General features: G+C 40.1%; 1 protein-coding gene across 1 annotated transcript in view; it reads left to right on the forward strand.

The window, feature by feature from the left end:
- The window catches only part of TSEN15 (tRNA splicing endonuclease subunit 15), a 70,235-nt gene extending 50,255 nt beyond the window's left edge, over positions 1–19,980 (forward strand). Inside the window, exons 4-5 of the mRNA XM_065537153.2 lie at positions 15,865–15,980; positions 18,165–19,980. Of these exons, the coding sequence (XP_065393225.1) occupies positions 15,865–15,937 (73 nt within the window). The 3' untranslated portion in view covers positions 15,938–15,980; positions 18,165–19,980. The remainder of the gene's footprint in view (positions 1–15,864; positions 15,981–18,164) is intronic.
- Positions 19,981–25,904: the final 5,924 nt, after the last annotated feature.

Here is a 25,904-nt window from a genome sequence, read left to right on the forward strand (position 1 = left end):
ATGGGTCACACCTACAGTTAATATGGAGTCCTAGAAGAAAAAGAGACCTCAAGAGTTCACCTCCACTCCTCTGTGGATAGATGGTTGGCTACCACAAGCTTTCTTTTTTAATTGTAAAATACACATAACAAAATGTAAAATTGTAACCATTTTTATGTGTACAGTTCAGTGGCATTACATACATTTATATTGTTGTGAATCCATCACCTTCATTCATCTCCAGAACTAGTTCCTCTTCCTAAAATGAAACTCTGTATCCATTAAAGAATGGATACAGATCCCACTGTCCTCTCCTCCCAGCCCCTGGCAACCACATTCTACTTTCAGTCTCTATGAATTTGACTGCTCTACATATCTCATATAAGTACAATCATATACTATCTGTTCATCTAGCTTAATTTAAAGATATTTGGTAACCCTCTTAAAGTGCCGTTCCTCTTCCTCCACCTTCTCTTCCTCCTCTCCTTTTCTCAAAAGTCTTTCCATCCTTCAATGCTCAACACCAAGATTTTCAGTTCCTCCAGCCCATGAGGATCTCTCCCTATTCTGGACCCAGAGTGTTCTGTGTACTTGACTTTCCCACTTTCTTGACTCTATGTATACTGTCTTATGCCGTATCTTGGGTTATTATCTTTTAACTTTTATTTTAGGTTCAGGGGTACATGTGAAGGTTTATTACATAGGTAAACTCGTGGCATAGGGATTTGTTGTGCAGATTATTTCATCACCCAGGTATTAAGCCCAGTACCAAATAGTTATCTTTTCTGCTCCACTCCCTCCTCCCCGCCTCCACCTTCAAGTAGACCCCAGTGTCTGTTGTTTCCTTATTTGTGTTCATAACTTCTATTCACTTAGCTTCCACTTATAAGTGAGAACATGTGGTATTGGTGGTTTTCTAGTCCTGCATTAGTTTGCTAAGCATAATAGCCTCCGGTTCTGTCCATGTTCCTGCAAAAGACATGATTTCATTATTTTTTATGGCTGCATAGTATTCCATGGTGTATATGTTCCACATTTTCATTATCCAGTCTGTCATTGATGGGCATTTAAGTGGATTCTATTTAGGTCTTTGCTATTGTGAATAGTGCTACAATGAACATTTGCATGCATATGTCCTTATGGTAGAATGATTTATATTCCTCTGGGTATATACCAGTAACGGGATTGCTAGGTAAAATGGTAGTTCTGCTTTTAGCTTTTTGAAGAATCACCACACTGCTTTCTACAATGGTTGAACTAATTTACACTTCCACCAACAGTGTATAAGTGTTCCATTTTCTCTGCAACCTTGTCTGCATCTGTTATTTTTTGACTTTTTACTAATAACCATTCTGACTGGTGTGAGATAGTATCTCATTGTGTTTTTGATTTGCATTTCTTTAATGATCAGTGATATTGAGATTTTTTCATATGCTTGTTGGCTGCATGTATGTCTTATTTTGAAAAGTGTCTGTTCATGTCCTTTGCCCACTTTTTAATGGGGTTATTTATTTTTCTCTTGTAAATTTAAGTTTCTTATAGTTGCTGGATGTTAGACCTTTGTTAATGCACAGTTTGCAGATATTTTCTCTCGTTCTGTAGGTTGTGTGTTTACTCTGTTGGTAGTTTCTTTTGGTGTGCAGAAGCTCTTAAATTTAATTAGATCCCGCTTGTCAATTTTTGCTTTTGTCGTGATTGCTTTCTGTGTCTTTGTCATAAAATGTTTGTCCATTCCTATGTTCAAGATTGTATTGCCTAGGTTGTGTTCCAGTGTTTTTATAGTTTTGGGTTCTACATTTAAATATTTAATTCACTTGAGTTAATTTTGGTATATGATGTAAGGAAGAGGTCCAGCTTCAGTCTTGTGCATATGGCTAGCCAGTTATCCCAGCACCATTTATTGACTAGGGAGTCTTTTCTCCATTTCTTGTTCTTGTCAGCGAAGATCAGATGGTCATAGGTGCGCAGCCTTTTTTCTGGCCTCACTATTCTATTCCATTAGTCTATGTTCCTGTTTTTGTATGAGTACCAAGCTGTTTTGGTTACTGCAGCCCTGTAGCAATAGTTTGAAGTCAGGTAATGTGATGCCTCCAGCTTTGTTCTTTTTGTTTAGGATTGCCTTGGGTATTGGAGCTCTTTTTTGGTTCCATATGAATTTTAAAATAGTTTTTTCTAGTTCTGTGAAGAATGTCATTGGTAGATTAATAGAAATAGTATTGAATCTGTACATTGCTTCGGGCAGTATGGCCATTTTAATGGTATTGATTCTTCCCATCCATGAGCATGGGATATTATTCCATTCGTTTGTGTCTTCTCTGTTTTCTTGGAACAATGTTTTATAATTCTCATTGTAGAGATCTTTTACTTTCCTGGTTAGCTGTATTTTATTCTTTTTGTGGCAATTGTGAATGAGATTGCCTTTCTGATTTGGCTCTTGTCTTGGCTGTTGTTGGTGTATAGAAATGCCAGTGACTTTTGTACACTGATTTTGTATCCTGAAACTTTACTGAGGTTGTTTGTCAGTTGAAGGAGATTTTAGGTTGAGACTGTGGGGTTTTCTAGATACAGAATCATCTCATCTGCAGAGATAGTTTGGCTTCCTCTCCTCTTATTTAGATACCCTTTATTTCTTTCTCCTGCCTGATTGCTCTGGCCAGAACTTCTAATACCATGTTAAATGGGAGCAATGAGAGAAGGCATCCTTTTCTTGTGCTACTTTTCAAGGGCAAATGCTTCCAGCTTTTGCTCATTGAGTATAATGTTGATTGTGGGTTTGTTATAGATGGCTCTTATTATTTTGAGGCACGTTTCTTCAATACCTAGTTTATGGAGAGTTTTTTAAATGAGAGGGTGTTAAATTTTATCAAAAACCTTTCTGCATCTGTTGAGATAATCATGTGGTTTTGTCTTTAGTTATGTTTATGTGATGTCTCACATTTATTGATTTGTGTATGTCAAACCAACTTCACATCCCTGAGATGAAGCCTACTTGATTGTGGTGGATTAGCCTTTTTTTATAGGCTGGATTGGACCATATGGATCTTATAGACCTCTACAGAACTCTTCACCCCAAAACAACAGAATATATACATTCTTATAATTACCACATAGCACATACTCCAAAATTGACCACATAATTGGACATAAAACAATCCTCAGCATATGCAAAAAAGAAAAAACTGAAACCATACCAAAAGCACTCTCAGACCACAGTGCAATAAAAATGGAAGTCAAGACAAAGAAAATTGCTCAAATATAAGAAATGACATGGAAATTAAGCAACATGCTCCTGAATGACTTTTGGATAAATAATGAAATTAAGGCAGAAGTCAAGTTCTTTGAAAATAATGAGAACAAAGATAAAACATACCAGTATCTCCAGGACACACCTAAAGCAGTGTTAAGAGGGAAATTCATAGCAATAAATGCCCACATCAAAAGATTAGAAATATCTCAAATTAGCAACCTAATAATCACAACTGAAAGAACTAGAGAAACAAGAACAAATCGATCCCAGAACTAGCAGAAGACAAGAAATCACCAAAATCAGAGCTGAACTGAAGGAAATTGAGATACCAAAAGCCATTTAAAAGATCAATGAATCCATGAGTTGGTTTTTTGGAAAAAAAACTAATAGGATAAATAGGCCACTAGCTAAACTAATACAGAAGAAAAAGGAGAAGATCCAAATAAACACGATTAGAAGTGACAAAGGTAATGTTACCACTGACCCCGCAGAAGTAAAAATGACCATCAGAAACTACTACAAATACCTCTATGCACATAAACTAGAAAAGCTAGAAGAGGTAAATAAATTCCTGGACACAGACACCCTCCCAAGACTGAACCAAGAAGAAATTGATTCTCTGAACAGACCAGTAATGAGCTCTGAAATTGAATCAGTAATAAATAGCCTACCAACAACAACAACAACAACAACAACAGCCCAGGCCTGATGATTTCACAGCCAAATTCTACCAGATGTACAAAGAAGAACTGGTACTATTCTTACAGAAATTATTCCAAAAAATTGAGGAGGAGGGACTCCTTCCTAACGCATTCTGAGGCCAGCATCATCCAGATACCAAAATTTGGCAGAGATACAACAAAAAAAGAAAACTTCAGGCTGATATCCTTGATGAACATTGATGCAAAGATCCTCAACAAAATACTTGCAAACCAAATCCAGCAGCACATCAAAGGAGTTATTATCTTATATTACCTATCCTTTGTGAGTGAACATCTTATCTTTCCAACTAGATTGGGACCTCTTGGAGAGCATAGACTATATGCATCTTACTTTTCTTTCTGTCCTCCACAACCCAAACCTTCTACACAACAGTAACTCAGTAAATAGGTGTCAGGTTCCATTCTTTCTTTAGGAAATCTGCATAAATTACCTTTATAACTAAGATGTTTTGTCTTAAGTATGATCATACCCTTTGGGGTCAAAACTTAAGTCATTTTATTTCTTTTTTGATCTTCCCCAAGATGGAGAACAAATGTCCAGTGTCCTCCTTAAACCTGTAAATATACTTGAGGTAGGTTAATGTGTCATTTAGCTTTCAGTTTTCTGGATTAAGCCAAGATAATGGGGCAGAACCATTATACTTACACAACACCTTTTCCTGAGAAATTCATAGTACTTCCTTTACATTAAGATCAGGTTTCTTCGTGGTTATAAGTCAGCATAAGTTTGAGAATCCAGGGAAGATTATCTCTTCTGTAGAAAAAGTCTTGAGCCTCTGGCAAGCTTTTGTTTTTTACAAAGACTCACTTGGAGGCTGCTTAATATCTACTGAAACCCTGATGACTGACATACACACATACCTGATGCACACTCTATCCAAGGATTGTAATTTTGTATATTTAAAATTTTAAATTTAACAGGGGTTAGATGTGGCTTAGCCTCTCAGTATTGCTGATTAAGTATTACAGATTTTAGCAACTAGGAATTTGTAATGATGAAATATTGTTCTGTTAATACTAGCAAATTTAACTAAAGTAATACTAAGGAATGATGATTATGGATATATTCTAACCCACTTTACCCTTTTCAACATGTAGTGAAAGGCATGAAACTCAAACTGCTGGGGAGAGCATGAGGAAGCTGGGGCTGCAGGCTGTATGCTTTTGTAAACACTTCCAGCTGCCTGCTCTGATGATGTGTCTGTGGGGTCATTTGGAGGAGCTGATATGAGGGAGCAGATGAATCTTCTCACTTAAAATATCCTGTAATGTCAAGAAAAACTATTTGAACCCCAGAAAGTTTGTAAGCTAGTTGGATGTGTTAATATTGGCTTGTTGAACTGGCTTGTTGAGGGGTGTCAGGGACCCTTCTTTCCTTTTGAAGAACCATAGAAATAACACACTGGGGCAAGGCAAGTGGCTCACATCTGTAATCCCAGCACTTTGGGAGGCCGAGGCGGATGGATCGCCTGACGTCAGGGATTTGAGACCAGTCTGGCCAGCATAGTGAAAACCCATCTCTACTAAAAATACAAAAAAAATTAGCTGGGTGTGATGGTGGGTGCCTGTAATCCCAGCTACTCAGGAGACTGAGGCAGGAGAATCACTTGAACCCAGGAGGTAGAGGTTGCAGTGAGCCAAGATCGCGCCATTGCACTCCAGCCTGGGCAACAAAAGAGAAACTCCATCTCAAAAAAAAAAGAAAAGAAAAGACATAACACACTGGTTGGGTGAATGGAGGATTACACCCAAGGCACCTGGGAGGGAAACTGTTTATTTTATGAGCTTGCCCTTTGGTTTGGTTGTGTTTTTAAAGGTTTGGGAAAATTAAGAAATGTTAAACCTGCTTCAGATTCGTTTATCAAACACTCACTTAGTAATATAATAATTGTAAGGACAGTCATTTCTAGTTTGTGCAAAACAGTTTTTATTGGATTCCTAATGTGCAAGTTGGGAGGGGCTGATAAGCATTTTGGTAGCAAAGAGTCATTTCCTCAATTAGAAGAAAGAGCGTCTTGGGACATATGGTTTTTGGAAGTGAAGTATTTGATCCTAGAGTTTTGGCTGGCCATAAAGGAAAGCTTGTACAAGCAAAAAAGAAAAGTTGTTTTCCTGGTGAAAAAACAGGGTAGAAGGGACATTTGTAGTAGGAAATAAGGATGGTAAGAAGAGGCCAGGAGCAGTGGCTTACGCCTATAATCCCAGCACTTTGGGAAGCCAAGGCTGGCAGATCACCTGAGGTCGGGAGTTGGAGACCAGCCTGACCAACATGGAGAAACCCCATCTCTACTAAAAATACAAAATTAGCCAGGCGTGGTGGCGCATGCCTGTAATCTCAGCTACTTGGGAGGCTGAGGCAGGAGAATCACTTGAACCTGGGAAGCGGAGGTTGCAGTGAGCCAAGATCGTGCCATTGCACTCCAGCCTGGGCAACAAGAACAAAACTCCGTCTCAAAAAAAAAAAAAAAAAAAAGGTAAGAAGAAAAATAATATTTTATCTTTGATAAGAGCAAGTAGAGAGTTACAGTGTTTTTATTCTATTTTGAAGTTCTAGAACCAATGCAGCCTCCCGAGGGAACTGCAAACCGGCCAGGCGCTTTCATAATATTTACACTCATTTGTTCATCCATTTGCCATCCATTTATCTTTTGTCCCAAATCATTTATTAGGGACCTCTTCTATTTCATGCACTGGGGCTATGATGATAAATAAATTCTTCACTTGGAGGAACTACCCTCTACTGGAAGGAGGCCTACATAAATGGGGTTTAGAGTAAACCTGACAGGTGTTCTACTAGATCTAATAACAGACATCTGTGGATGTACAGAGAAAAGGTCGCCCCTCTGGGTTGCTGGAAAAGATTCACAGAAAGTGATATTTGAAGTGAATTTTGAAGGATGAGTGCATTCATCAGGTTAAGCCATTGGGAAAGAAAAGCTCACTAGGAGACGGGCCTGTGCAAAAGCACTGAGGTGTGACTGCGTATGCAGAGAACAGGGAAGGCGGTGAGGTGGTGGGTGAAGGACCAGGTACAGAATTGTGGGAGAAGTGATGGGGAAGAGTGAAACTGCAACTGTAGGGCACCAAGCCATCACCCTCCATGCATCCAAAGTCAAGTGCCAGAAGGCACAACCTCAACCCATGGGTGGCAGCCCTACTGCCAACACACACACACACACACACACACACACCCCACACACCCCAGCACACACACATACCATGCACCCCCCCATTCCACCCAACAACCCACCACACACACACAGATACACACACCCCACTTCACATCCCACCACACAAACATCCTCCACCACACACATACCCTCCACCACACACACACATCTTACACACCCCACTCCATACCCCACCCCCCACACAACCCCATACACCAGCACACCCCTTCACACCATGCCACTCCCCACACCACTGCACACACACACCCTACCACACACACACACCACATACCCCCACACACACCTCCCGTATATTCCTCACCACACATATTCTACATCCACCCCACACACAATCTCCCCACCACATACACCCCACCCCCCACATACCCCACACACACCACCACATACCTTTCCACACATCCCACCACACACCCCTCAAATCCACACCCCATCACATACCCCACACACCCCACACACCCTACCACATATACACACACACAGACACACACTACCACCACACCAATAATCCACACCTCATAATCCACAGGTGTGATGTACCCCACACCTCACACCTGACCACACACACTCTCCTTTCACACACACCCCACTTCATCACACACACACAAACACACACCCCATACACGCCCCACGCCACATACAGGGACCGTCGTTTTAGCTCCCCACATACAGGAACTGTTGTTTTGGCTGACCCTCTCCTGAGAAAGCAGAGTTGACTCTGGGCTGCATCCTGCAGAGCACAGCACAGAGTCCTGGGAACACTGTAAGGGACGTTGGTAAGGGGGATCCAGCACTGGTTTTTAAACATGGGAATGCTACACACATCATCCATGGGCTGTGAGTACATTGTGTCAGGACTAGGTCTAACTCATACCCTGTTTGTTCCTCTGTGCCTAGCACAGTGCTGGCATATAGAAGGTCCTCCTTAAATATTTGCTGCATGAATAAATGAACTAAATAAATAAGGCAATGTGGAGAACTGACTAGCGTGGAAGGAAACTACTGTCAGTTCAGAGGCTCTCACAAGAGTCTAGATAAGCAATCACAGTGGGATTGGAGAGGAAGAGCCAGAATGTAGACCAGCACTCTCCAACAACTTTCCGCATGATAGAAATGTTCTATTCTGCACTATCCATTGTGCAAACCACTAGCCACACATGGTTCTTGAGCACTTGAAATGTAGCTGGTGATGCTGAGGGACTGAGCTTTTAATTACTTTAAATTTAAATAACCACATGTGACTATTGGCTACCACATTGAACAGCACAGTTCTAGAGATTTTTTGTGGCAGAATCAAACAAACTTGTAACCAACTGGATTTATTCATTAATTTAATCAGCAAACATTTATTGATTGTTTACTTTGTTCCGCAGTGAAGACGTGTGTGGCAATACGGTGTGACACGCCGGGGTGTTTAGACTTTGTGAGGTGCTTGGTAAAGGAGACCCAACACCAGTGTTTAAGCATGAGCAGAGCAGGTGATACAATTTCCTTCTAGAGCTGACATTCTTTTGAGGGAGGGAGGGAGGGAGGGAGGGAGGGAAGGAAGGAAGGAAGGAAGGAAGGAAGGAAGGAAGGAAGGAAGGAAGAAAGGAAGGAGGGAGGGAGGGAGGGAGGGAAGGAAGGAAGGAAGGAAGGAAGGAAGGAAGGAAGGAAGGAAGGAAGGAAGGAAGGAAAGGAGGGAGGGAGGGAGGGAGGGAGAGAAGGAGGGAAGAAATGGAAGGAAGGAAGAGAGAAAGAAAAGAAAGTTCTATAAAGAAAATGAAGGGCCGGGCGCGGTGGCTCAAGCCTGTAATCCCAGCACTTTGGGAGACCGAGACGGGTGGATCACGAGGTCAGGAGATCGAGACCATCCTAGCTAACACGGTGAAACCCCGTCTCTACTAAAAAATACAAAAAACTAGCCGGGCGAGGTGGTGGGCGCCTGTATTCCCAGCTACTCGGGAGGCTGAGGCAGGAGAATGGTGTGAACCCGGGAGGCGGAGCTTGCAGTGAGCCGAGATCCGGCCCCTGCACTCTAGCCTGGGCGACAGAGTGAGACTCCGTCTCAAAAAAAAAAAAAAGAAAATGAAAACAAGTGACATAATGAGTGGAGAAGAGTGGACAAGCTATTTTAGCAGGATTGGTCCAGGAAATCCTCGCTGAAAGGTGACAAGTTGAGAGTTGAATAATGCGGAAGTTACGTGGATTAAGAAGAACAAAAACAAAGAAAACCTCAAAACAAGAACTAAAATAATCATTGATGCGTAAAAGCAATAAAATTTATTCTGAAGACACCTGGCGCAAGAAGAGACCTATTCCATCTGCAAGTCAAACTTACTCACTTCCTTTTTCCAGAAAGGAAACTGAAGCCCAGACAGGTAAAGAGACTTACCTAAGGCCAGTTGGCAAAAGACTCTTAACCTTTTGACCTCCAACTCCACTCCCTACTGGGTAAGTGTCTCTTAGCATCTTGAATATCATTTTTCTTATTAGCAAAATGAGTTATCATTAGAAATGAAAAATGTAACATGGATAAGGTGCTAAAACTAGTAGCTATTTTTATTTTTGGATTTGTTCTAATCATTGTATAGTATGCCTCTCAAATAATTAACTATGTTATTATTGTAATAATATAAAAGTATTAATTAATATAATATATAATTATGTATAATTAATATAATACAGAAATTTAGCCTAAGAGAGGAAATGAGCATTCAAGTCCTGACTTTTTCTTAGCCATCATTGTCTGGGGTAAACCTTAGCATTGGGCCTATGCAGTCAACCTCCAGTACCACCTGCCATTCACCTGGAGGCAGCTGCTGGAGCTCTTCAAACGCTGTCAGAGAAGGAATAACCATCCCCCACACTGCTGGCCTGGCAACCCCCACCTTATTAAGTGGTGGCATGTATCACAGTCCTAGGATACTTCTGAGGAGAGAAATACGAGGCTGTGGTTTTCCCAACAGACACAGCTGTCATCAAGCTCTTTACGGAAAGCTGCTGTAGACAGGGACTGAAAAGAAGATGAAGGCTTTAACAGGATGTGAAATTGCAGTGATAAAAAGAGAGCACTAAAAGCATATGGCACTGGAAAGGATTTTCTGCATCCAAATTGAGAATCAGACCTTCATTTGGTTACTCATCATTTTACCTCCACCACACCGCTGCTCTTTGAGCTGGTATTTTTGTAAACATTCAGATAGGACAAACAAGGTGATAAATGAGGTCATGGCTTTGCCAGAGGGACAGACAGTGCTGGAATATAAATGTTGGGTCTCCTTGACTTCTCAATGTCATTTGCCTTTTCTGGCCATACCCTTGGGTCTCAACCCAGGGTCTTGGAATATGAGCCCATGCTCTAGCCATTCTGCCATGTTGCATCTGAGTTTGGTGTCTATGGAGCCACTGGTTCAATAATCCTTAGCTGATAGTTTGATCTGACTATTGTATGATCACCAGAGTAACACTGAAAATGAGGCATTGAACAACCATGGGTTGCATGTGAGTGACCTGAGAGCCATGTCTGAGGCTCACTGCACATGGCTCATGACCTCACTGTTGCAACCTGACCTGGTCAGGGCCAGGACCCCCTCCCCAGGCTGGAGCATCATCTTTTCCCATCATTCCTGAACACCACAAAGACCCATTAGGATAATGCCTCTGTGCCTTTCAGCCCTCGCATGTTTACCAGTGCACCTTCCAGTGAACATAGTGGCATACAAATAACTGCAGACGTGGAAGGATCCAAGTCCTTGTCCCAAATCTAGCAGGTCTAGATACCAGACCTTGCTCTACCACTTAGTTCACTGTATGAGCTTGGGCGAATTACTTTATTTATGTAGACCCCTATTTCTTCAAATGTGAATGTGGAATATTATCTACCTCGTAGAGGTCCAAGAATCAAAAAAATATTGTATATGAAAATGTTTTGAAAAATAGAAAGCACTACTCAAGTAAGTACAGGTATTATTCAGTAGTCTACATACACTACAGGGATTTTATTTTTGTAGAAAAAATAAAACTTAATAAATATAAAATTATATTAATATCACTTTCAGCCATCTATCCATTCATCCATCCATCCATCCATTCATTCAGTAAAGTTGTATTAGACAACCAGTCTGGGCTCTGGCACTGTATTGGTGCTAGGTAGATACATGATGGTAAACAGCCAATATATTATTCCTTGTGTTAATTAGGGTTCTCCAGAAAAATAAAACTAAAGGGAAATATATATCTCAAAAAGAGATTTATTACAAGTAATTAGCTCATGTGATTATAAGGTGGGAAAATCCTGAGATATGTGGGTGAGTCAATAAGTTGGAGACCCGGGAGAACTGATGGTTTAGTTCCAGTCTGAGCCTGGTGACCTAAAAACCAGGATTGATGGTGTAGCTGAAGGCCAGCAGGCTCAAGATCCTGGAAGTGCCAATGTTTCAGTTTGAGTCTGAAGGCAAGAAAAAAAGCCAGTGACTCAGTTCAAAGGCAGTCAGGCAGGAAGAATTCTCTCTTACCTGGGGGAGTCAGCCTTTTATTCTATGCAGGCCTGCACTTGGTTAGATGAGGACTGTCACATTAGGGAGTGCACTCTATTTTACTCATTCTGCCAATTTGAATGTTAATCTCATCTAAAACACCCTCACAGAAACACCCAGAGTAACATTTCACCAAATATCTGGGCACCACTTAGCCCAATCAAGTTGGCAGATAAAAGTAATCATCACCTTCCTCATGGAGCTAACTGTCTATTTGGGAGAGAAGGACATAGTAAAGCAATAATCATGCAAACAAATTTATAATGACAAAGTGTGCTGAGTGCTATGAAGAAAAAATAATCCTCCCAGGATACAGGCTCCCAGGAGTGACGATAACACTGGAGGCACATAAACATGAAACTTTAGTTGAATTGACCGATGTGGGGCAAGGGGAGCGCATAGGGGAATTCCTTCAGATAGGAGAGCACTCAGCAAATGAAAGATCCGGAAGGTCAGTGTGGCTAGAACATAGGAAAGAAGAGGGATTATGTTGCCAATGTGAGAAGACAGAGTAAAGGTCACAGACAACTCTTAGGGTTCTGCTAGGAGAAGTCTGAAAAGTTTGGGGCTGGTGAAGGAAATACGAAATAGAAGTTGTCAGACTGAGAGAATGACCTTACTCATTGACAACATAATGTAATAATATGGTTGTGTGGTCTATTTCAGTTGAGCTAGAATAAATTCATAAACATTCTAATCTCTCAGGTTGCATGATTTTTATAGCCTTTTGTTTGACAATTTGATGCAGACATATAAATTAATTTTAACGTTCATTGTTGTGACCTTCCACTTTATACTGTTTTCCATGAATATTTCCACGTTGTTTTCCATAATTTTGTTATTTTTAATAGCTGTATAATATTCCATCATGGTTTCCATCATGTTATTTCTGGCCCTTCTACACACTCCTGTGGTTTTTAGCTCTGTACACTGTTTTTCTGAAAAATAGTTCTGCTGATAATATCTTTTGGAACAGTGTTGTTTTCATATGAGCTATTCTCCTAAGTTGCATCCCCTCATGGGTCACTTCTCTGCACGTCACAGCCACTGTAGTGCACAGCGTCTGTGGTGTGGTGCTTTGTTTGTCTTGTCTGGATGTGAGAAATTCCAATGGCACCAGCTGCTGCTGGGGAGTTGGCTGGGGAGGAGTAGTGGCAGGCAGGAAGAGGATGACCCTCATTAGGAGTTCAGAGAATGCAGGTTATTGTGTTACTGCACTGTATCCTCCAGGATGTGGCCTCTGTGAGTGGTTTGTTCTGCACTGAGAACTTCCATGGCCCTTAGCCTAACAGGGAGCTTATTCTCCTCCTTGCCTTTGCCACCTTCCCCGAGGGCCTATTAAGTTCCTGATAAGTGTTGTTGTATGTGGAACAATGAATATGTAAGGTAGTGGCAATAATGTAAATTATTGTTCATAAGTCTCTGGACTATAATTAAATGAAAGTTATGATTATATCATCTAAGGCAAATGGTTCCCTAGGTACCATCATTTTTGTTTGTTCCTTTATTTAATATATTCATTCTTAATTTCTACATATTATTGAGAAATTAGTAAGGGATGAGCTCATCAAGGCAAGCAGGTATCAGGGAAATTCATATAACATCTCTTCCTTGCCTGATCATAGTGCACCCACTCATTTGACCCAGTGTATCTCTTAAGCATTTAGTATTTTTAACACTGGTCAAAAAGTTAATGGAACAAAACAGAGTAACTGAACTCATTTGAGTTGGGACAAGGATAAAATTTAAATTTGGTTTTCTGGGGGAAAAATTATATTCCCTGTGTCAAACATAAACAGCAATGATAGTAACTTGTAAAAACTATGGAGTGTTAACTGTATGCCAGGAACAGTACTTTACATTGTATCTTTACTTCCCTCCCATGAAGTGCGTTTTCTCAAAATCACAAAGCTGGTGAGTGATGGACTCAAGATTCAAAGAGTAGACCCAAAGCCAGTGCTCCTAATCTCTCTCTACCCTGGTAATATAGTGGCTGGAAGCAGTGTGGGGTGGCAGGAAAAACCCACGCCAAGGGGTCAGAGCATTGCATTGGGAAGCACATGCCATGTTAGCCTTGAATCTGTTAGGTAAATTGAATTAAGTCACATTATTATTATTATTATTATTATTATTATTATTATTATTTTGAGATAGGATCTCGCTCTGCCACCCACCTGGAGTACAGTGGCACAATCTTGGCTCACTGCAACCTCCACCTCCCAAATTCAAGCGATTTGCCTGCCTCAGCCTCCTGAGTAGCTGGGATTACAGGCATGCACAACCACACCCAGCTAATTTTTGTGTTTTTAGCAGAGATGGGGTTTCACCATGTTGACCAGGCTGGTCTTGAACTCCTGACCTCAGGTGATCCACCTGCCTCAGCATCCCAAAGTGCTGGGATTACAGACATGAGCCACTGTGCCCAACCCACATAAACTTCTTGATGTTCCATTTTCTATAAAGCAAAAGAGACGCTTGTATTTTTTAACTCCCATTGTGGGCAATGCTAGGTAAGTGTGGAAGTTCTTTAACAACCAGCCATAAAGTCCTATAGATATCTAAGGATTCATTACTTTGTATTGTGGTAGCTATGATGATGACATAGCAAGATTCTTATACTTAAAATCTGAGACATGCAACAGCTGCTTTAGGGTGAGGCTACTCCAATGGATTAAATTCAAATGTCTCATGCAGTGGAGTTGTGTTTCAAAATGAGTCATCTGATATGCTGATGTGCCAGGCAATCAGATACTTCACAGTCAGGAGGCAGCAGGAATCGTGTGTGCTGTGGATGTGACGTGACTGACACGGTGACAGATACATTGAAAGCATCAGCAGGTTCTCTAAACAAAGCTCCTTCTAGGAAAGCTGATCACTGTGGCAGGCTCCCTCCAGTGACCGCAGGCTGGGAATTGACCGTAACAAATCATGATGTAGGTTCTAGAACAAGATTGAGGGGTGGAACAAGAGTCAGGTGGTCTTCAGAGTGATTTTATTGACATTAGCCCAACCAAGTCTCCACCATGCTTTGGGCAATCAGCACATCTAAGGTCTTGGGGTTCTAGATGTTGGAATACATTGCATAACGGGTCCAGGTATCAGGACATGGAGGCCAAAGCAGAAATTTCATCCGTACTTTATGGAAACCCAGTAGACTGGTGGTCTCAAACTCCAGAGAGACTAAAATCCAACTGTTAGGTACTACGCTCACTATCTGGGTGGTGATGGGATCATTCACATCCCAAACCTCAGCATCATACAGTATACTCATGTAACAAACCTACACATGTACCCCTGAATATAAAATAAAAGTTGAAATTATCTTAAAAAAATTTGTTCAAATGCAGATTTCTGGTTTCCATTCCCAGAGTTCATGATTCCACTGGGTTGGGGTGGGGGCCAATAATCTACATTCAACAACCCCTTTAAGTGATTTTGATGCGGATAATGTACAATTTCCATTTTCAGGAAATAAAATGTAGTAGATACAGGAAGGCCTCTGGATGAGAGTGACCGTAATAAAAACCAAAAAGCTAACATGTATTGAGTATTTACTATGAACTGGCCACTCTTCAAAGTGCTGTACAGAAATTAACTAATTCTCACGCCATCCCATGAGCTAACCACTAATTATTTCCTCCATTTTACAAATAGAACACACTGGCACCTGTGATTTCATGTCCTGGTTTCCTGGTAAAATGTAAAAGTTTGAATGTGTCAGAAGAATTTTGTAAGGAAGGGATAGATTGCTCAGATTCCACCTAGAGGGATAGCATATCCTCCCAACCCTCTAGTGTTATAATATAGCCTGATTCTAATATGAAAAATTCACAGCAGCCTTGTAGCTTAGGGTAGGAATGGAGCTTAGGAGTAATTGCCCACTGTAGCATCTATCTTACAGGGTACCAACATTGAGACTGGAAGACATGAACTTCAATTATTCTTTGCCCTCTAAATGCTGAAATTGCCCTTACCCCAAACTTCTTTTTGGCTGGGACCTGTTGAAATGCTGCAAGCCTCCAACTTGCTAATCAGGTTTACAGAAAAAAGAGATTTTAAGACTCTACTAATTAAAGATATAATGCTAACCATCTATGACCAGTTAACCATCTATGACCAGTTAACCATCTATGACCAGTTAGCTCATTTAATTAGAGCCCATTGAGAATAAGAGTGAACTCATCAAACCTAACATTTACTTTCTATTACAGAAGAATTTATTTGAATCTCTCTTTTCCTTGGCTAAGAAGAATGAAGAGGCAGGAGACTTGGGGGACCCCTTAACTGGCGACAATTACTGGGACAAATCAGCCAGCACAAACAGGAGGTAATACTTGGATGGTTGGTTAGAAATATTCTTTGCTGGCCGGGCACGGTGGCTCACGCCTGTAATCCCAGCACTTTGGGAGGCTGAGGCGAGTGGATCACGAGGTCAAGAGATCGAGACCATCCTGGCTAACACGGTGAAACCCCGTCTCTACTAAAAATACAAAAAATTAGCCGGGCGTGGTGGCGGGCGCCTGTAGTCCCAGCTACTTGGGAGCCTGAAGCAGGAGAATGGCGTGAACCTGGGAGGCGGAGCTTGGTGAGCCGAGATTGTGCCACTGCACTCCAGCCTGGGTGACAGAACGAGACTCCGTCTCAAAAAAAAAAAAAAAAAAAAAAGAAAAGAAATATTCTTTGCTGATTCATGTACTATGATTTAAAGAACCTTGAAGTTGTCTGAACATTGTTTAAAATTTTGGAGGTCCAGAATTCCAGATTTATGTTTCTAAGTGCCTAACTGCTAAGATGTTCCATTTGGTTGTTCAGCTAGTATCCCTTCCCCAAAACATATCCCAAATCAATCCCATCATATTCCCCACCAAGTCTCTCTTCTCTGGATGACACTACTTCTGTTCCTGATCACACCATTCTCCCAGTTCTGGTTCAGAAACACAGCCATCTAAGATAAAGTCACATGTTTTCTCAGGTTAGCTTTCACTCTTCTAGCAAGAAGAGCATCACTATCACCCACAGTTCAATCCCTTTTCATCTCATGGTGTCTGAACCACATTCTGGAGCTTTCCTGACCAGCATCTTCTCTGTTTGTCCTGCAGCTTCTTCTTCCTACAGTGGCTCTGCCATATTGAAATATCATTCTTTAGTTTAAACTCTCTGTGATTTTTATTGCCTCCTAAATAAAGTTGAAATTTACTAAACTCAAAATCTGGTGTACAAGTCCTTCTATAATCTTTTCCCATACTAATTGTCTAGCCTTGTTTTCTGTTAAGTCTTTAAAAACATTTTACTACTCACAGGGCTGACTTACCTATTAGATACAGGAAGTACAGCACCTAGGTCCCACAATGCTTTTAGAGGTCCAGGATGTTTTCATTTCTTTTTCAATCAAAAGGAAAAAAGAATACAATCCAAATTGCATTATATTCATAATTATACCAACACAGTTATAAAACATAATTTTAATATTTTTTGGACAAAGAGACCTATGAAAGCAAAAGTGTCCAAGTCCCATTAAAGTCATGTGACTTTCCCCGCAATAGAAAACATAAATTTAATAAATGAACTTTGGTGAAAGACTTAAAGACAAGTAATAAAGTATGCCCTCATTACATGTAAAATAAATAAATACAATCATCAACCGTGTCTCAAAAAATGTTTCTTTCATTTGTTCATTAATAACTCAATTACTCACTCATTCAATCAACAAATATTAATTGCACTCTTACTTTTTTCAGGCACTAAACAATCAGTCCTGGTCTCTGTTATCAGAGACTTTTGATGCTACCATTGGAGTCAGACAAGCAGACAAACATTAACAAAATGATTGTAAATTATGACACGCTATGATGGGAAAGAAGGAGGCAGAGAGAGAGGACATTGGCAGGAAGGAGCCCTACTGTAGATGTGGTGGTCAGAGAAGGAGCTGGCCCTCCAGAGACACATGGGCAGAGCACTCCAGCAGAATCTCTGGGTGAGACTTGGACATCTGTGTTGTTGCTCTACTTTCTGGGTGCGTCTGATGAAGGAGGAGCCCCTGCTGTTCGTCTCGTCCACAAATACAGTTTAAGCTCTTCATTTCCATGGTTTTGTTCATGTTGCTCCCTCGCCCTAGAATTTCTTCTCCTCTGCCTCCCTTTCTCTACTTTTCAAGCCATACTCATCTTCTAAGACCCAATTCAAATGCCACCACCAAGCCACTGTCTCTATGCCACCTCCTCTGGCCAGACGCCTGCTGTCCTTTGAAGCTCCCACTCTGATGCTTAGCATTTGTCATCCCCTACCCTCTTCTTCCATATGTTTTATCTCCACTACTTCATGACAATTTTTTGAAGGTAAAAACTGTGTTTTATATCTTAGCATTCCTTGAAGCACCTCCACAGTGACCTTCACACATTAGAAATTTAGTAAAAATTTTCTGGATACATGAAAAATGAATGAGTCCATGATTCCAAGGTAGACTATGTATTCACATAATATTCTTGCAATCTTTCCCCTATTTCCTTTGCAGACAAGTACAGCTACGACTGCTGCTGGGACCGTGATACTGTGATGAGACTTTGCATATTTAAAAGGATGCTGAGAGAGGAGGAGGAATGATAAATGAACTCGGGAAGATGTGATGTCTTCTGTGATGACACTAATAGATGGAATACAGAATTCAGCTCCAATACTTAGGGTTGGAAACCAAACATAAACAAGCAAGCAAGGAAAATGAAAAGGAATGTGTGTGTGTGTGTGTGTGTGTGTGTGTGTGTGTGTGTGTGTGTAGGTATGGTGAGAGTATATGAAATACATGAAAAGATAAAAAGTTAGATGCTGCTAAGGGGACAGACATGTAGGAATTTTACATTAGGGTTGTTCTGGTTTTCATTTTCTTGCCTTTTTAAAATTTAATGATAAACAAATCTCCAAAGATTTTCACAGCCTGGGAGACCACTGGTAAGACCATAAGCTTGGCATTATAGGTGATCCCCAGCAGGATCTAAACCAGAGCCTTCATAGTGGACTGTCAGGCCAGGTGCAGCTGTAGACAGTGCATCTTCAGGAGTGGGGTGAAGCAATTTAATGGACTAGTAATGCAACAGGAGATAGAAAAAAAGTATTCTCTCACTAAAGCATGGTGGGTGTTTTCAAAATGTTTTAAAAATCTTTTTTAGGTCAGGCACAGTGGCTCACACCTGTAATCCCAGAGCTTTGGGTGGCTGAGGACCCAAAAGGAGGATCCCTTGACGCCAGAAGTTGTAGACCAGCCTGGCCTAATAAAGCAAGACCCTGTCTCTACAAAAAAAAAAAAAAAAAAAAAATTAATTAGCCAGGCAGGTGACATGCACCTGTAGTACCAGTTACTCAGGAGGCCAAGGCAGGAGGATCACTTGAACACAAGAATTTGAGGTTGCAGTAAGCTATGATCGTGCCATTGCACTCCAGCGTGGGCGACAGAGTAAGACCTCAATTCCTTTTTTTTTTTTCCTTTGAGACGGAGTCTCAAGGCTGGAGTGCAATGGCGCGATCTCAGCTCACTGCAAGCTCCGCCTCCCGGGTTCATGCCATTCTCCTGCCTCAGCTTCCTGAGTAGCTGGGACTACAGGCGCCCGCCACCACGCCCGGCTAATTTTTGGTGTTTTTAGTAGAGATGGTGTTTCACCATGTTAGCCAGGATCGTCTCGATCTCCTGACCTCGTGATCCTCCCGCCTCGGCCTCCCAAAATGCTGGGATTACAGGCGTGAGCCACCGCACCCAGCCAGACCTCAATTCTTTAAAAACCAGTTGCGTTATGCTTTTGGTTGCTGGCTTCCTAGAAGGAGGTTCTCAAGGTGGCAAGTCAGAGACATTCTGTTCTGTCTGTCAGAAATGCAAAAGGATGGAGCAAAATTCCAAAGATAAAGTGAAAAATATGGCAATCAGGATAGCAAGAGCTGTGTGAATGGTGTGAGTTTGAGGAGGTGTTTTCGATTAACTTGTTTTATCATTGAGCTGTAAAAAGAAGTTAAGATAGGGAAGGATGGGGTGAAATATTGCCTGGTCTCCAATTGAAACACATGGGCCTGGGATGTGGTGAAGTATTACTAATGGGATGAAAAAGTGGAGTGGGCCTGGTGTGGAGGAGCAAAGCATCCTGAGCCTCGGAATTGACTCAGGTTAAAGGGCCTCTAGGGCTACACTCTGAGTGCCTTGGAAGAGCTACCTGGCTTCAGCTCTAATCACAGGTACTTTTCTATCCCCTGGTTGTCAGCTCTTCAGCACTTTATTCATTAAAAAATATTTACTGATGGCCTACTAAATGACAGGCCCTGTTTGAACAGCTGTGGAAAAAAAAAAAAAAGGCAAATGTCCCTGCCCTCCTGGGATTCATATACTAAAGGGTCAAGAATATAAGAATTTATTATAAGAATAGTCCATGGAGGAAAAATGAAGCACAAGTATAATGGATCTATTGACCTGTGTAATGACCCTGGATCAAGACCCTGATCACCCCATTTACCTGCTGCCTGTTATTGTAATGTCTTCCGCCATCTGTTATTACTTCTTACCACCTCTCCTCTCAGACCTATGGTCCAAGACACATACCCTCTTAAAAAAAAAAAAAAAAAAAAAAAAAAAAAAAAAAAAAAAAAGCTGTATTGAAGTATAATTTACATAACATAAAGTTCACCTATTGTGAGTGTATAATTCAATGATTTTTAATAAATGTATAGAGTTGTATGGTCTCATGATTACAATCCAGATTTAGAACATTTCTGTCAGCCTGAAATGTTTCTTTGTGCCCATTTGCAATCAATTCTGCTTCTACTTTCAACCCCAGGCAACCACTGATCTGTTTTCTATATCTATAGATTGCTATAGATTGGCCTTTTCTGGACATTTTATATCAATGAAATCAAACAATATAGGTTGTGCATTCCTAATCCCCAAATCCAAAATGCTCAAATTTGAAACTTTTCAAGCATGACATGACACCACAAATGAAGAAAAAAAAATGTCTGACCTCCTTACATATACACACCACAAGTGAAAAATTCCACACATGACCTCATTCACATGATGAGTTGTAGTCAGTCAAAATGCAGGCATGCAACACACAGTTTATTCAGCCTCCTCAAGAGAAAATAGACCCACCTAGCCTCCATCAGCTGCAATACGTCTTTTCTACCCAATGCCCAGATTCTCCCAAGCAAGCACACTCACAAAGGGTAATAAAAATGACACACGTGCAGGCCAGATGTGCCAATAGCAGGTTCCCCATGTTGCCCCACAGGGAGCCAAGATGACATGCATTGCTCATTGTATTTTTTTGCTTATTCTCTGCTCTGTGGTATAAAGACATTGTTGAAAATGTCAAAAAGGTCTGCATATGGGAAACAGTAAGAAAAAGAGAACACATTTATGTTTGTCTGTAGAACAGATACTGAATAGCAGTGTAAGTGTGAAATGTCTTATGGAAGAGCATGGTGTTGGAATGATCACCATATATGAAAACGAGGATAAACTGTGGAATTTTTATGCTCAGAGTGATGAGCAGAATTTGCTTAAAAATAGGAAAACACTGCATAAAGCTTAAAATGAAGATCTCGATTGTGTATTGAAGGAGTGGATCCACCAGTGTTGCAATGAAAACATGCCACTTAATAGTATGCTGACAGTGAAGAAAGCAAAGATCTATCAGGATGAACTGAAAATGGAAGGGAACTGTGAATATTCAACAAGCTGGTTGCAGAAATTTAAGGAAAGACATGGCATTGGCATTAAATTTTTAAAGATTTGTGGTGATAAAGCATCTGCTGATCATGAAGCAATGGAAAAATTCATTGACAAGTTTGCCAAAGTAATCACTGATTAAAATCTGACACCAGAACAAGTCTATAATGCTGATGAAACATCACTCTTTTGGTGTTATTGCCCCAGAAAGACACTGACTAGGACTTATGAGATGCCCCTTATAAGAATTAAGGATGCCAAGAACAGAATAGCTACTGGGATGTGCTAATGCGGCAGGCACGTATTAGTATAAACTTGCTGTGATAGTCAAAAGCTTACATCCTCGCTGTTTTCAAGAAGTGAGTTTCTTACCAGTCCATTATTATGCTAACAAAGATGCATGTATCCCCAGGAACATGTTTTCTGATTGATTTCAAAATATTTTGTGCCAGTAGCTCTTGCTCACTCTAGGGAAGTTGGACTGGATGATAACTGGAAGCTTTTGTTATTCCTTGACAACCGTTCTGCTCATCCTCCAGCTGACATTCTCATCCAAATAGTGTTTATGCCATGGACTTTCCCCCAAATGTGACATATTTCGTTGATAGTGTATCCTTAGATCAATGAAAAGTAAATATATAAACATTTTTTTGGAACAGCATGCTGGCAGCAGTGAACAGAGGTGTGAGTATGGAAGCTTTCCAACATAAGTTCAGCACGAAGGATGCTGTGTGTGCTGTTGCCAGTGCTTGGAACCCAGTGACTAAAGACACAGTTGTACATTTTTGGCACAACCTCTGGCCTGCAATGATGTTCAGTAGTGATGATGAACCAGGTGGTAACTTTGAAGGATTCCATTTGTCAAGTGAGAAAAAAAAGATGTCTGACCGCCTTACATATGCAAAACATGTATCTTCAGAGGCTGTCAGTAAGTTGGAAGAAGTAGATATTGAAGATGTTTTAACATTGATAATAAGCCTCGAGTTGTCCATTCACTGATTGATCCTGAAATAGCTGAAATGGTTCTGAATTGAGGTGATGGCGATAATAATGACAATGATGATGACATCATTAACACTGCATAAAAAGTGTCTGTAGAGGACATGGTGAAAATGTGTGATGGGTTTATTGAAGGACTAGGGCAGTGTGGATTTGCAATGGAACAAGAAATCATGTCAGTTTATAAAAAGAGAGATTTTTACGACAAAAAACACTGTTAATGAGGCAGATGACTCGAGAAAACATTTTAAAAACCTATCCAGCAGAACACCTCCTCATTGCTAGGGGACCCATTTTCTGGTCCTTCAATTGCTTCTGATGTTTTTTCTCACCTTTAAAAAAAAAACCCATACAGAGTACAGTAACCTTTTAGTCAGAACACAACACTGCAGGTGGAGACTGAAAGCCTGTTGTTCATTGCTGCTGTTGTCTGACAGCTGATACAGGGATTCTGGTGATGCTACTGTGCTGCTTAGTTACCCGGAACACATGTTTTTGTATGGTATTAAAGATAAATAATTTTTTTTACTTTAAGTACTTATGTGTGAGTAAGTATAGGAACATGATTGCTTATTGGTAGCATTTACATTTAGAGTCAGGAAACGTGGCGATGCCAAACAACCACAGATTGTCCATATGGGTGGCTGAGATAGTGACACCTGTGCTGTCTGATGATTCAATGTACCTTTAAGCTATGTGTATAAGGTGCATACGAAACATAATGAATTTTGTGTTTAAACTTGGGTCCCATCCCCAAGATAGCTCATTTTATATATGCACATGTTCCAAAATCTGAAAAAAAAATCTGAAATCGGAAACACTTCTAGTTGCAGGCATTTTGGTTTAAGGATACTCAACCTGTATGTATGTTTTTGTATGTGGCTTCTCTCACCTCGAATAATGTTTTGTTTTGTTTTGAGAGGGAGTCTCGCTCTGTCGCCCAAGTTGGAATGCAGTAGTGAGATCTCAGCTCACTGCAACCTCTGCCTCCTGGGTTCAACAGATTTTCCTGCCTTAGCCTCCTGAGTAGCTGGGATTACAGGTGCGTGCCACGACACCAGGCTAATTTTTTGTATTTTTAGTAGAGATGGTTTTCACCATGTTAGCCAGGATGCTCTTGATCTCCTGACCTTGTGATCCGCCTGCCTCAGCCTCCCAAAGTGCTGGGATTACAGGCATGAACCACCTCGCCTGGCCTAGAATAATGTTTTTAAGATTTGTCTATGTTGTAGCATATATCAATAGTTTGCTACTTTTCATCGTTTGAATAGTACTCAGTTTCATGGATATAGTATATTTTATTTATTCTTTCATCAGTTGATGGACACCTGGATTGTTTTCAGTTTGGGGATAATATGACCATTAATACATAAGTCTTTGTGTGGAAATAAATTTGTATTTCTCTTGTGTAAATATCTACATGTGGAATTGCTGGGTTGTATAATAAATATGTGTTTAACTTTATGAGAAGCTGCCACGCTATTTTCCAAAGTGGCTCTACCATTTTCCATTCCTACACGTATGAGAGTTCTAATTTCTCCACATCCTCACCAGTACTGATTATCATCTGTCTTTTAATTATTGTCATTCTAGTAAGAGTGTAGTAGTATCTTAGTTTGGTTTTGAATTTTATTTCCGTAATGACTAGTGATGTGAGCATTTTTTCATGTGTTTATTAGTTATTTCTGTATTTAATTTGGAGAAATGTCTATTCAACATTTTTGGCCATTCTTTTGTTTTCGTGGGTTTTTTTTTTTTTTTTTTTTTTTTTTTTTTTTTTTTTTTTTGGAGACAGTCTCACTCTGTTGACCAGGCTGGAGTGCAGTGATGTGATCATAGCTCACTGAAACCTTGAACTCCGAGGCTCAAACAATCTCTCACCTCAATCTCCTGAGCCACTAGGACTACAGGTGCCTGCCACCATGCCCAGGTAATTAAAAAAAATTTTTTTGAGATAGGGTCTTGCTATGTTGTGTAGGCTGGTCTCAAACTTCAGGCCTCAAGCGATCCTCCCACTTTGACCTCCCAAAGCACTGGCATTACAGGCATGAGCCACCATGAGCATGAGCCACCAACCTTTTGGCCATTTTTAAATTAGGCTGCTTGTCTTCTTGTTATTGAGTTATATTAGTTATTTATGTATTCTGGATACAAATTCCTTTATCTGATGTATGATTCATAAACTTTTCTCCCAGTTTTTGCCTTGCTCTTTCATTATCTAATGATGTATTTTAGAAGAGCAAAAACTTTTTAATTTTGTTTAAGTTTTTTCTTTTGTGGATTATGCTTTTGTTGTCGTATCTAAGAATTATTTCCCTAATCAATATCACTGTTTTTCCCGTTTTCTTCTAAAAGTTTTATAATTTTACTTAGACATTAAGTCAATGATCCATTTTGAGTTAATTTTTGTGTATACTATATTCTTTTTTCTTTATGTTTTGCACATGAATATCCAATTGTCTCAGAACAATTAGTTGAAAAGACTGTTCTTTCTCGAATTGAATTGCCTTAACATTTGTCAAAAATCAATTGACCATAAGTGTGGAAGATTTTATTTCTGGACTCTCAATTCTATTCTATTGATCTATGTACCTATCCTATCCCAATGCTATATTGTCTCGATTATTGTACCTTTATTATAACTTGGAAATTGGGGAGTGTAAGTTCTCCAGCTTTGTTCTTTTTTCAAGATTATTATGGCTATTCTAGGTTCTTTGCATTTTCATATGCATTTTAGAATGAGTTTATCAATGTCTACCAAAGAAATTGCTCTGCTAGAAATTTTATAGGGATTGTGTTGAATCTATACTTCATTCTGGGGAGAATTGGTATCTTAAAAAGATTGAATCTCCAATTTATAACATGAAATATAACTCCACATATTTAGAAATGTTTTATAGTTTTCATTGTACAAATCCTGTCCTTGCATTTCTTTTGTTAAATTGATTTCTAACTATTTTATTCTTTTTGATGCTATGAAATATTCTTAATTTCATTTTTGGTTGTTTCTTCGCTAAAATGATTGACCCTTGAACAACACAAGGGGTTGGGGCGCCAACCCCTGTACATTCAAAAATTGGCATATAACTTTTGATTCCCTTAAAACATAACTACTAACAGCTCACTGTTGACTAGAGCCTTACTGACATAAACAGTTGATTAACACATATTTTATGTTATATGTGTTAGATACTGTATTCTTACAAGAAAGTAAGCTACAGAAAATAAAATGTTACTAAGAAAATAAAAAGGAAGAGAAAAATATATTTACTATTCATTAAATAAGTTAATCATCATGAAAGTCTTTATTCTTGTCATTTTCATGAGTATGCTGAGGAGGAATAGGAAGAGGAGGAGTTGGTCTCACTGTCTCAGGGGTGACAGAGACAGAAGAAAATCCATGTATAAGTGAACCCTCATAGAAATCTGTGTGTTCAAGGATCAACAGTATATGAAATACAAATGATTTTTGTAGATTGGTCCTGTATCCTGCAGCCTTGCTAAATTTATTAGTGTTAGTAGATTCTTTAAATGTGTGGGTTTATCAGGATT

Source organism: Macaca fascicularis, chromosome 1 (genome assembly GCF_037993035.2).
Source record: "Macaca fascicularis isolate 582-1 chromosome 1, T2T-MFA8v1.1".
NCBI classification, from domain to species: Eukaryota; Metazoa; Chordata; class Mammalia; order Primates; family Cercopithecidae; genus Macaca; species Macaca fascicularis.